At 38.2% G+C, this 14337-nt stretch overlaps 1 protein-coding gene across 2 annotated transcripts in view; it reads left to right on the top strand.

Moving 5' to 3' along the window:
* SATB2 (SATB homeobox 2) overlaps window positions 1-10751 on the top strand; it is a 121587-nt gene extending 110836 nt beyond the window's left edge. For both annotated transcript variants that reach the window (XM_081919612.1, XM_081919613.1), the window contains one exon: window positions 9100-10751. In XM_081919612.1, coding sequence (XP_081775738.1) covers window positions 9100-9555 — 456 coding nt within the window. In that variant the 3' untranslated portion in view covers window positions 9556-10751. The remainder of the gene's footprint in view (window positions 1-9099) is intronic.
* The last annotated feature ends 3586 nt before the right edge of the window (window positions 10752-14337 follow it).

The following is a 14337-nucleotide window of genomic DNA, read 5'->3' on the forward strand; positions in this document are numbered from 1 at the left end:
AATTCCTGACCCTGACTAACATTAAACCATCTGCTCACTTGGGGCAGGGAGGCTGCATGGGGAAATTTGTAAGAAATAAATCTACAATCAGTCTTCTCCTTCCCTTCCCCCAAACGTGTGTGTGTGTGTGTGTGTGTGTGTGTGAGAGAGAGAGAGAGAGAGAGAGAGAGAGAGAGAGAGAGAGAGAAAGAGAGAGAGATATTTCGGTCACTAGTACTAGTTCCAAAGTGGGTTTCTTTATGAGACTGAGTGATTCAACTAGGCCAGTCTCATTTAAAGTTCACTCCCTCACTTCTAACTTGGACGAATATGTTTTTGTGATACGTGAGGAACACCCATTTTTTTTCTTAGGGCTTCTCCAGAGAACAGATTTTTTTGGATGGATGTTAGATGCAACACATTCTTTATGCTTGACACCTGTAAACCACCCAAGATCTATGCTAATCCTTTTGCTTGTTCAAACCACGTTTGAGGATTAACACCATGGTTTAACAGGGATTCCTATAAACATCTGAGCCACTTTGTATCCTTTTTCTGGTTCCTGTTCTAGGTTTATGTGAAATAGTCATGCTTGAAGATGGTGCCTTCGTACCATCTATATAATCTAGGCTAGTGTTAATAAAATATTAGTGCTATTTTTCTAAGCATCATTTCTTCTTATAAAGAACGAGTCATAGTGAAATTACTCAGAACCATAACTCAGAACTCAGTTTATATAAACGCAAGCGAAGAGAACATGTGCTCAAGTCATGGCCTTCCACTTTATTGAGGAACAAATGCATAGTTGTTACTCAGCTGTTGAGGAGATCAGCTCACTCATCTGTTGCAAAGAAATGGCATATTCCTAGCATTTAGACTGCAATGTGTGTGTCCGCTAAGAATATAGGGTGATTTTACCAGCAAGCCTGGCCATGGAGGATTAAAATGTTATATATCCAGAAGTGTATTGAGCAGCTTGGGGGAATCCGTGACCAGCACCCCTTGCACAATTTTGACATTTATTTATTTTAAAAAATGTTTTACAGTGGTACCTCGGATTAAGTACTTAATTCGTTCCGGAGGTCCGTTCTTAACCTGAAGCACCACTTTAGCTAATGGGGCCTCCCACTGCCGCACCGCCGGAGCACAATTTCTGTTCTCATCCTGAAGCAAAGTTCTTAACCCGAAGTACTATTTCTTGGTTAGCGGAGTCTGTAACCTGAAGCGTATGTAACCTGAAGCATATGTATCCCGAGGTACCACTGTATAGTTTTACAAAAATGATGGGAGGAAAATACAAGGTTCAGAAAAGGGCAACCAAAATGATCAAGGGAATGGAGCGATACCCTGTGAAGAAAGGTTGCAGTGCTTGATACGAGAGAAAAGGCAAGTAAGAGGTGATGGGATAGAAGTTTATAAAATTATACATGGCATGGAGAATTGGATAGAGAAACATTTTTCTCCCTCTCTGGAGGCAGCCATGCTTCCGATTGCTTGTTGCCGGAAGCCACAGGAAAAAAGGGTGCTCTTGGGTTCAGATCCTGTTTGCAAATAGGTTGCCTACTGTGAGAACATTGGCTGAATTCAGGAGGCTCTTCTTATGTTCTTCAGCATACTGCTTAATTGTAACAAACAACGAGGCAGATAGATAGAGACAAGACAGAACTTTGATCTTGCAGACATTTTAATGCCGCGTAATGAAATCAATCAAGCAGATAAACTGAAGATAATCTTTGCTCATCCTGTGTTTTGTTTATCTTTATGCATTTGAAAAATGAAGTGATGAAAGTGATACCTTCATTAGAAAATGGCAGAAATTAGTCACGTTTAGTCTGAATATAGTGAAATCGAAAATCAGTAGTTTCCTGTAGTAGTATCTTAACTGATTCGCTTTTATTTTCTTTCTGGACATATGAAGCCGCCTTATACCAAGTCAAACCATGTATTCACTGGAGCGGTGTTGTCTACTCTTGTTACCCTTTTCAATACATATTTCAATGTGTGTGTGTATGATATAAATACATTGGAACAGATCTCAAGAGGTTTGTTTTTCAAGGACAACAGAGGTTTGTTTTCGAGGACAACAGAGATAGCACCTGTCTAACATTGAGTGGACAGGAATTCCAGCAAGTTATAAGATTTGACTGACAGTGGCTCCAAAATCTCAGCCTGTCTATCATTATCTGCTGTGTGGCCATTGAACTGGAAATGCTGGGGACTTGGAACCATCTCCATGCAAAGGATGTGCTCTGCCACTGAGCTAAGACCTTTCTCCTTCAGCCTCCCATTCTTTGCAATGCTTTTTAATTCATTTATTATGGTCATTTAGCTAGTGCTCTCAGAAAAACCAATTTAGTGCCTAAAAGTCATGCAGATACATTTAATACTGTTCCTTATTAAAATTCTCAGAAAAATAATAATCCTGTTCCTTGCTAAAATCCTCAGAAAAATAGGAACATTTTCAGATAAATGTCATTTTTTAAAAAAAGACTCAAAAGAGATATTTCAGCCTTGATGAAATTAAGTTCAATGTATATCACACCTTGGTAGTTCAATTATCTGTGATACCAGTGTTTACTTCATGAAGCAATTATTAAACCCTTTTAAAAAAGGCAATACATGAAAAATGCCAGTAGCATTTTGGTTACAATATTAAAGGAAGCTAGATGAAAGTGAACATATATATATCCATGTCAGACTTCCTACCATTTTGCACGCTCATATTGATTTCTTTTGACATGGTCTTCATTTATTGAGTACTATTTTTTTTAAACTCCCCTGTCCATAACTGTACATGCTGTGAGCAATTGTAAAAGGAAGCCAAGGTATATTAAACCTGCCTGAAGTCAAAATGTAATCTAACACCTGTAGTCTGTAATTTGTCATCACTTCATAGACAGTTTTTTTTGGGGGGGGGTGTATGTGTGGGTTTTTTTTTTTTTAATAACAGTTTGAATTTTCCTCAGCTTGTAACCTTAGGATACTCTGCAGTCCAAGAAAAGTGATGGAACTAAATCACAGTATTTAATCGAGTTTTATTGCATCAAGGTGCTAAATCACGGCTCCAAACAAACTCAAAGAAAATACTTCTGTTGGAGCTTTGTAATGTAGTGCTGCGCTGTTTAGCTAAAGGACACAAATACCTTTCACGGCAAAATAAAATAAAGTCTTAACCACTGCTTTGAAAGGAAAAACAAGCACAGGTGCAAATTGTAACTTCTGCTACAGTTTCTCATGTAGACATTCCTAGCAGCTAGTAAAGGTTCCTGGCACAAAATTCTATCTAATTAACACTCTTGCCAACAGGACGCCCAGACTAAGATTGTGTTGAAAGGTGCCGTTTATTTACCCAAGCTTTGTTGTTATTGTTGTGCTCTTCTCTATATAAATTGGAGGCTGTAGAATGGTATGATACAGTTCTCTATGGGTACGTTTATTGCATCTGCAAACATCTGTTTCAAAAATGTAAATACACAGTGCACCCTTCAGCATAAACATACACTTTCAAAGTGCAGCATTTAAAATGAGGTTCTAGAGATTTAATACACTCTACATCTGAGACACCTGAATGAGACATTGAAAAGTAGTGAATATATGAACAGTTGATGGGTGTTTGACATTGGGAGATGTCATTTTGTCCAGTGCTTTTTAAAGAAACTCAGTGCTTTTAAACCGGTGGCAGCTTTACACTCAATATTTTCTGCTGTAAGCAAAGTTACTAGTATTGTACATTTCAGTAGTCAAAAAAATGGAAGCAAGTTTGGCTTGTCATGAATTTCACATGCATTTGGAATCAGCTTACAAACTCTTGTGAAGCTGTTCTAGTTCACTGTAGCCACATTTGTCTCTCTACCAGATAACTCCCTCCTCCAAACGTTATTTTATTTACTGTTGTTTCTGTTATTTTGTTTTCCTCTGTACAGTGGTACCTCGGGTTACATATGCTTCAGGTTACATACGTTTCAGGTTACACACTCCGCTAACCCAGAAATAGTACCTCGGGTTAAGAACTTTGCTTCAGGATGGGAACAGAAATCGTGCTTCGGCGGTGCGGCAGCAGCAAGAGGCCCCATTAGCTAAAGTGGTGCTTCAGGTTAAAAACAGTTTCAGGTTAAGAATGGACCTCCAGAACAAATTAAGTACTTAACCCGAAGTACCACTGTAAAGGCCTCCCAGAGCAACTAACAGTACTGCAACTGCAGCAGCAGGCCGGGCCATTTTACGTACAGTGGCAGAGTCAAACATCTCGGGCCATCCCTGGTTCAAACTCATTACAATAATTCCATGAATTGTTAAATCATGGGGGCAACTTCACATGAGACTCTTTCCCTATATCCTATTTCATGCCCAACTCTCTCTCTCTCTCTCTCTCTCTCTCTCTCTCTCTCTCTCTCTCTCTCTCTCTCTCTCTCTCTCACACACACACACACACACACACACACACACACGGGCTCTTTGCATGTTAGTAAAAAACAGGACTTTACTGAGGCAGACAAAACATTCAGGAGTCATAATTCAGGAGTTCAGGAATCCTGCAAGACATTCAGAACTGGATGGAAGCAACAAAGTTCTCCAAATAGTTACCATGCCCTGTCTACCAGCTTAAAGGGAAGGTGTGATGTATTCACTCACAAGACCTGCTTGCTCTGTGAGAATGATGGAGTTGCAAATGTGTGCTCCTCTGGGATGGGCCTGCTCCCATCTGTGGAAATGGAGCCTGGCTCTATAAATTTCTGGATTTCAGTAATTTAAGCCTATTGATTTCTATGCGTTTACTCTGAGTATTGCTAATTCAAGATTCAAGATTCAAGATAAATTTATTGTCATTGTCCGTATATACACAGTATACACAACAACGAAAATCAAACACCCAAAGACTGGGTTCACATACACATTTGCACGTATCTCCAACACTCTCATCCTATTCAGACATAATCTATAAAACATAACATAATCCAGAATATAACATAACCTATTAAAGGCATAATGTTGGCTGTCACTCTGTGAATAGCTAAATATAGCACCCAGGGCCAAATCCACTGGGAGTGGGGAGCCACCGATTGGTTCTTCTTCACCTAGTGTGGCTTAAACCCTTTTAATTGATCTTCATGGAGTTTCCAGTTCCTGCAGCATTTCCCACTATTCCTTATATAATTATTTGCTTATAATTCTATGAGGACTTTTTTTTGAAAGCTCAGTGGTCTTCAACTTATCTTCATCAATCCATATCTTTTAATGCAGAAATGTAGCAGAGGCTTTTACCATCAAAGAGTGATGAGAAAAGGTTTCACTGTTCCTCATATCAGGCAGCTTTTAAAGACACTTGGACAGTATAATTAAAACAAAAATAAAAATACCAGCCTTACACCAAAAACTCTCGCTTGGCTATTGCAAGCAGTGGAAAATCAATAGTGGAAGGAAGGAACATGGATGTTCAGAGACGCTGGTCCACTATTAACTGATATTCTGACTGAGGAGGCTTTGATCAGTTTTCTAGCAACTCCAGAGTTCTCTGGAATACAGTTTGAAACCTCTGCCGTAGCTTATTACAAGTAATACAGATTATTCCCTTAATGATATACTACATTATATATTTTCCTAAACTTAATCATTCCATATCATACTTCCTTCCCTGCAGGCGTGTACTATTATTTTTTACACATGGTTCCCAGCTGGATTTCATTGTGGCCTTCAAAACATATTGCAATGTTGTGTGATTTAATAGGAGTCACTTATCTTTTCAAAGTCAACTTTCATCATATTAGATATCTGTATGTTTTCTATCTGAATAGACTAATACCTCAGAAAAGTGAAAATGTAATACCTATGAAAAGTAGTCCCCCCCCTCAAAAAAACAAAACAGTCTTGTGCTTTAGCTTTCTTATACAAATGTAGATCCCTTTTCAACATTAAAGTGAATATGCATTAGAGAAAGCATAAACATTTGAGACCTGTGGCTAGAGAACAAAACATGTTTCAGTTCTGATTTGCAAGGAGATGGGAACTGATTTGGGGAAGCAATAGGAAGTCAGTTCCAGATGGCCAAAATTGAAGTGAAGACTTGCTGGTGCTAATGGCGAAGTGAAGGGAGGACTGAAAGCAGAGAACTGAACCATTCCGAGTCAAATTTGTGCTATGATCCTGAGCACAGTTACTTGGAAGTTAAGACATTTGACTTATTTCTTAGGAACAATGTTTATGACAAGAGACTCTTCCCAGAACGCTGCCATTTTCAGTTAAGATGTTGCTTCTACAAACTGCATGAGATATGGCTTATTTGTTAACTGACATTAAGCCACAGTACCCTGATTTGGACATCCCAAGGATCTTTGTCTTAATAGAAGCTGGTGAGCATGAGAAGATTGCCTAGTTCTGAGGCTCATGGTTTATGGAGACTGGAGTACTTGTCTGACTTGGGTGTAATCTTCTTATATGCAGTTGGATTAGGGCCTGTACCAATTGGCCACCTGTTCTTCAGATAAAGGTAACAAAGAACTGGGTGCATTTTCCTGTTTAAAATGTTTTATACCCTCTAGTTGCAACACTGAATATGGTGCCATATAAAAGCAGAATGAACACCTCTTCAACAAACCAGTACAGTGGTACCTCGGGTTAAGTACAGACTAACCCAGAAATAGTACCTCAGGTTAAGAACTTTGCTTCAGGATCAGAACAGAAATTGTGCTCCGGCAGTGCGGCAGCAGCAGGAGGCCCCATTAGCTAAAGTGGTTCTTCAGGTTAAGAATGGACCTCCGGAACGAATTAAGTACTTAACCCGAGGTACCACTGCATGTCGTTTTGAAACCAATTTCATCTCAAATTAAACATTTTAACGTCTTAGGTGTATTGTTTTACAGATCCCAGGTATTTAATACTTGTCAGGTTAGCTTGATTCTGGTTTTCTTAGTTCCACTTAACTGAAATTAAACAGATAGCCTTTCTTCTCTTCTGTGATGTATGGTGATTGCTGTAGTTCTTTCAACCCCTCTGTCAAATGCTGCTTCAAGAAGCTTTGTACATTGTACATGTGCCTTTTTAAAGTGCCTGTGCTTTCAGGATGGTTTCTCACATGAAATTTCCCCTCCTGAGAGTTTAATGCAACACCAGAGATTTATCTGGCTGTGAGTACATAAGCCAATGGAGCTATCACTCAAGAGAACACACAAGACAGATATCAGTAGAGCTTTGCCTATTGATACCTGCAGAGGAGCTGCAACTCTATTGATAGGGAGCCATTGTATGATTGCATTCTTTCCCCTCTAGTACATATAGTCAGCCATGGGGTTACTAAACTGACATGGTAGAGAACCAATGCCAGCTCCTCCTCCTCATGGAAATAGACTCCAGACCTAATTTACACGGGATGTTGCTCTCTGTTGGGTTGGTGGGAGTGGGGTTCATACTGCTCCTCCCCTTTGCTGTGTTGCAGTACCCCTAGGGCTAAATGTACAAGCATTTAGATTAAGCTGAGAAACTAGTTTCAAAGCAAAGCAAAAACAAAAGAAATATTGAAAAGAGTCATCTTGTGGAGGCATGGAACAATGCTCCTTTTGATAAGAGAAAGAATTTGATACTTCTCATTTTGACTAGTTGCTCTCGCGCTGTGTTGTTGTTTTTCCTGAGCCAATTTATTTATAGCAAATAATTGCAGCATTCCTTTCTGCAGAAGGGCTGGAGTATGTTTGTTTAAGACACGCAGATCACCAGAGCAAATGTTGGCCTTCAAGATGAGCAATTCAGGACCTACCAAGTAGCTGCTTAATGAAGTTAGGGAATTGAATGGCTGGACTTCTCACTTCGATGGCAGCATGCTGCTTTGGGTCACGCATCCATGTCATCATTGAAAAGTTATGCAGCAAGAGTGCCAGTAACATTTATTTCAACACATTACATTTTCTAGGCCCCACAAGCTTTTTATTGCTTAGGACATAAGCCACCTTCCATCATAACAGGAGAAGAAATTTATTTCTTGAATCTTCCAAGGCTGATAATTGAGGATAAGACTTGAAGTGAAAGTCTTATCCTCAATTATCATCTACCCATATTTTCTCGTGGTTCAGGTGTATGCACACACATGTGTACTCTGCCTTACAAATGGTTCCAGGTTTCTCCTCTTTAACAGTTCTGGTCTTCTTAGATCTAAAATCCTCATCTAATTTGCTCTGTGAGTTTAAGTTTAAAGAGAATTATGGAAGCTTTAGTAAACCATCATTTGGAACTATTTGCAATGTTTGCATAGAAGTTGATTAAACACGCTCTAGGTATGTCACTTCTGTCTCATGCAGAGATGCAGAAATAAAGAACAAATATTTTAGTGAAATAACTAGGTTCTTCAAATAATGGGATTTTAGAAACTTTAGATATGCCATCTTTTAAGTCAGTAATAAATTACATGTTCCTAATAAAAATTTCACCCCATCATCCAAAAATGTATTTCTCTTTTTAGTGTTTTTTAGGAAATAGTTTTGTTTTTTTAAAAAAAGATATTTATTAACATTTCAGAAACTTATACAGAAAAAATAAAACACAAAAAAGACATATCAAATATATAAAAAAGAAAAAAATACAAAACTAAAAACAGTTTAAAAACAAGTAAAATTCCATTTCCTTATTTTCTTATAACTTACTTCCCCGACCTCCTCGTACCTCCCCTTTTTGTATTCCAGTTTCTAATTATTAATTCAGCAAATCCTCTCCCTTAGTTTTCATTTAATTTTCAACCTTTCTTTTCTTTTTACTTAATCATTACAGCTGAAAACCACTTAATTTCTAAACCATCATCATTCTAACATTCATTTTTTAGGAAATAGTTTTGAACTATTTTTGAACAGTTTTTAGTACAGTATTGCTACACAGGTACTGCTATAGAATCTTCATGCAACATGTTGCAAACTTGCATTATACAGAAGAGATTGCTTGAGAATAATAATAATAATAAAAGCTGAAGCACAGATTTTTGGTACTGTTATATTTTTTCTATGTATTTGGTTTTAAATTATTGACAAGCTGGTTTGTATTATATATATTTGAATAAATGTAATAATTGTAACGTATTAATGCTATTACATTTGGTGTCATGGCAGACTTACTTTAAACAGGTATGCTTTTTTCATTTTCCAGGTGCTTCATAGACAGCAATCCCAACCAGCAAAGGAAAACTCACCTCCGAGAGAAGAGGCCCCACCTCCACCTACAGAGGACACGTGTACCAAAAAAACAAGATCTCGCACTAAAATTTCTTTAGAGGCTTTGGGCATCCTTCAAAGTTTCATCCATGATGTTGGCCTCTATCCGGATCAGGAGGCCATCCACACTTTATCTGCTCAGTTGGATCTGCCTAAACACACCATCATCAAATTCTTCCAGAACCAGCGTTACCATGTGAAGCATCATGGGAAACTAAAAGAGCACATGGGCACCGTGGTAGATGTGGCAGAATACAAAGACGAGGAGCTACTGACTGAGTCAGAGGAGAATGACAGTGAGGAGGGCTCTGAGGAAATGTACAAAGTGGAAACCGAAGAAGAGAATCCTGAAAAAAACAAGGCAACTGCTTCAGAAACTGACCAGAGATAATGTGAAAACGTCACAGGAAAAGCAATACATTGATCCAATTTTTTTTTTTTTTTGGCTTCTTCTTTTTAAAAAGTTTTTTTTTTAAAGTGCGCATAAAGTTGGGTTTTCCCCCCAGTGCGCATAGAGTATGTGCAAACCGAACTATTATTTTGCATAGCCCAATCAGACATTCCCTTGTAAAAGGCACTTGAGTGTTACACTTTTATGTTTGACTGAGACAATGTTAATTGTAATTCACGTATGATTACATCAGCATTAACCTTGCACTTATGAAAGGACCTTCTAGCAAGTTACAGGAAGAAATAGACCTATGAAATCAATGAAGGAAATGATAACGGCATATATATATATATATATATATATATATATATATATATATATCCCCACATATATGAAATTTGCATGGGACATAACAATCTGAAAGTATAGACTGTGAAATGAGCTCGTTAAAATATGAGTCTTGTTTATGTATTAAAAAAACCACTTCACAATGAGTTGCTTTGGTTTTGAGATAAACTGCTGCCTGCTCTCAGGGTGTGGTTACTATTTTGAAATACCTATTTATTTTCTATGTTTATCCCTGTTATATATTTTTAAAATTCTTATTATGGCTTCCACTTTGGCAGCTTGATGGGGAATTTTTGAGGTATGCATTTAAAAAACCTAGAGCAGCACTGCCAAAAAAATAAAAGCGAAGGAGAGGGAGAGAGAAAATGGGGGACAAAATCAGGGCACCTTAACAAATGAAATCTGAAACCAAGTAGTAACTTTAAAAAAACTTTAGTATATGATGCACATTTGCAGTCACAGAGCATGTTTTGTTCTTTATCATTTCTGTAGCAACCAGGTGGATTTTCATGGACTTTTCAGTGTGTGTGTGTGTGGGGGGGGAATCAGTGCACAGTAGACTTGGTCTACTAAAGCAGTCTTCATGAAAAGTTGCTTTTATGAGATTTAATGTGTGGAATTTTACATTGAGCCACATTTTATAGTGGTGTTATGTGTTTTGGAGGCGCAAACCATCTACACTGTTGCTGTGCAACTTCTGTCAATTCCCGTGGGGCTTGTGCAGCTGTAGTTCTTGTTCCTTTGCTCCTCTAGTGTTTGTCTGATATTAATGTTTGGAAATTTACTCATGATATATGCTCAAATTGCTTTTCAACAAAGCTTTCACAAATGAAATCGTAAGACTATATCACATCAATCACTCTGGGCAAGTCTGGCTGGTTCTTAAATCAGTCATAGGGTCTGATGGTTCTCTGGTGCTGAATTTCCTTCTGTATCTCCTTTATTCCCTACATCTAGAGTCTTAAAGCTCATTATCTCAACGAGACTAAACACTTTCAGCAAACACTCTTCCAAGGTATGGGCGTCATGAGGTGCATGGCAGACTTGGTGGGAACACATTTTCTGAACTTGCTGCAGTAAGAGTAAACCAAGCAATTTCCGTGTAGTCACTTAACTTGTCATAAACTGAAACCTTTTCCCAGTGACCTAGCATAGCAATTCCATTACATAAAGCAGAACTAATGCTGACTGACTCTTCAATAGTACAAGCATTAAAGCTGCAATTTACTATAGTTTCCAACAGGTTTTTGAAGTCGTGGTTTGGTAGTGACACCAGCAGTGTTGCTGTTCCTTCATATATATATATATTTTTAAAGGATATTTTGACTTTCTTCTGTGTCTGGGTTGCTATTTGGACTCTTAAACCCATTGGTAGGCTTCCTTTTGACATGTGCTTTGTAACTCTTAACAAAGACCTCATGCGATATCACTTGGAAAGCTATTTTATGTTTCTTGCACAGACATTGTAATATATAACTGTTAATACTATTTATATATTTGAAAGGTATAAAAGGCAGGCATTAAAAGAATTCTCTGTATAGGTAGTTACCAAGAACATAACAACATACAGGGAGAAGACATGTTGCAATACAAGCTAATTCTAGCTACTCAGTAACCTCCAGAGTTTTTAAAGGGACTTTTCCAAAATCAATATTTGACACCCACAACATATCTGTATCCATTTCATATATCATTGAAAAACAATGTTGGCTTGCTAACTTAAACTTTTCCTCCTTTATTTCTGTAGTACGCTGCAGCTTTAATCAGAAATTCAGTAGGCGCTGCTTTATGTTCTCTTTCGAGTTACTCTTTTTAAACTGTTATCAGAAACTCTTGCTGAAATCACTACGTATATGTAATACTGGTCAATCTCTCATAAGGTTATTCATCTCTTTGATGGCATCAGCATTGGTTTCTTTTTAAAAACACTTCAACCTAAACAAATAAATAGTAGGTATTTTTCCCCCCAATGCTGAATCTTGCCTTCCTGCCCCCAACACTGCCAATTTTTGCAGTGGTTCTTCTAAGTGAATCTGTGGGCATTTTCGCCTGTGGTCTTGCCAGATCTTTGCGAATTACAATGCATATATGTCTATTTATTCAATATTCATCATATAATATCTATTTGGAAAAAGAATTTTTTTTCTCGTAGTGCCTCTTAACAAAGCACAATTTTCCGCCTTTTTTGTGAAATAAGAGAAAAGGAAAAAAAAGTGTTATTGCGGTATCAACAATGTGAATGAGGATTAACATATTGTAAATGTTCTTTTTCCATGTAAATCAACTTGATCTTTGTTATCACTAAGTGATAATTAAATTTTAACTTATGTGCATTGTTAGTCTGTTAGAATTTTTTGGTTGTTGAAATAAAACACATTCAGTAAATGACATACCCATTTGCAATGTCATTCTTTGGGGCCCTCTGTTTTCCCTTCCCCTCTCCCTGAATTGATATGAAACATAAATCCCTTTCTTGTATTAGAAATGCGATCCAGGCAAGTACAGTTTTACCCTGCCTGCGTTATCTTGCAAACTGCTTTTCAAGTTTCACATGTTTAAAAAACGGGTTTGAATTTGCAGAGGTGCGCTGGGGGGGGGGTAAGCGTTCCTCTGGACATTCAGAGGCTAAGCTAATCCTTTAGGTTAGCTTAAGGACTCAAAGTCGAACTCAATAGAAATGAACAGCTTATACAGATGGGAATGTTTTGTTGTGCTCAAATGGTAAATATTTTATTCCCTACCTGAAATGCATGCAATGCAAATGGATATATATGCTCAGACAAACGTGGGTGAAGGTGGAAAGTAAATTTAGCTATCTCTTAGCAAATCAGATTGCAGAAAATGCAAAATTTCTGTTTATAGTTTAAAACACACATTCCCCGGACATAAAAAACCCCCCATTTCCAGCAGAAATATCTCACTGAAATATACCCTCTATGGAATGTTAGAAAGAATGAGGTAACTATAATTTGGAGAGAAGATTCCTTTTGCCTCAAAGTCTTAAACACAGACTGCTTCTTTAGTTTGAGTCCAGTCCTTGGAAGACAAATTATTAATACTCTCAGCCTAGCTGATGTGGTCCAAAGGAAAGCAGCCCATATTCAGGGAAGTTTTTAATGTGTGACATTTTAGTGTATTTTGGTCTTTGGTGGAAACTGCCCAGAGTGGCTGGGGAAACCAAGCCAGATGGGTGGGGGTACAAATATATTATTATTATTATTATTATTATTATTATTATTATTATTATTATTATTATTATTTGGGTACCAGCTTGGCTGCAGGAGTGGCTGGAAGGAGACATACAGGGCGCTATCCAACCATCTTAGGGACTCCACTCCAGATTTATGTAGCCTTTTCTTCTACCAAAGATATCCTGCAAAGCAGCAGAAGTTTAGGGTGAGAGTTTTCCTTCTCCTTCCCAGGTTGACGAGCCCCATCTGCCCCTCACTTCCCTCTACAGAACATGCAGAAAACTCCCTCTTGACCATTGGACCCACTATTGGTCTCATCTGCTCAATCCCCCAGAGTCTGTCCAGGATGTTTTGGGAGAAGCCATGACAGTTATACTCTTATATTACTGCTCTACATGAATAGCGTAGATGGGGGTCTTGCTGTCTGGGCAGGTCCTGACATCACCAAAAATCCTAATATCCATAAAGGCAGTTCTTTGTATTCCTTTTCTCTGTTGCACACAGGCTCCCAGAGCTAAGATTACAGTCATTCATTTATTTGAAAAAACACATTTCTAAGCTGCTTTTCCTCCATCTGGATTCTGGGACGATATGCAATAGACATGAATAAAATTAAACATGCCGCAAACACAGTAAAATATAAATAAAAAAAATGATAAATACAGCGAAAGGCAATAACAACAACAATCTTAGAACTGGCTAATAGAAGTCTTTTTTTGTTCATTCTTGCCTTCTACTACTCATGCAAGAAAATCCAAGCCTTCCCCCACCCTCCCTCACTGAGTTCATACCCTCTAACGTTTCTCTGATGAAAATAGGGATGTCCTAAATTTATTATTTATACCCCACCTATCTGACTGGGTTGCCCCAGCCACTCTGGGCAGCTTCCAACGTATATAAAAGCATAATAAAATATTAAACATTTTAAAACTTCCCTATGCAGGGCTGCCTTCAGATGTCTTCTAAAGATTATATAGTTACAGTACTAGCCTACTTGGCTTGGGGCTCGCATAACTCCATAACCTCCAACATTTCTCCCATGAAAATAGGGCCGTCTTAAGGTCCTGTGGGTTAAACCACAGAACCTAGGACTTGCTGATCAGAAGGTCGGTGGTTCGAATCTCCGCGACGGGGTGAGCTCCCAATACTCGGTCCCTGATCCTGCCAACCTAGCAGTTCAAAAGCACGTCAAAGTGCAAGTAGATAAATAAGTACCGCTCCAGTGGGAAGGTAAACGGTGTTT

The sequence above is a fragment of the Podarcis melisellensis genome, assembly GCF_964234715.1.
Source record: "Podarcis melisellensis genome assembly, chromosome: 1".
Classification (NCBI taxonomy): Eukaryota; Metazoa; Chordata; class Lepidosauria; order Squamata; family Lacertidae; genus Podarcis; species Podarcis melisellensis.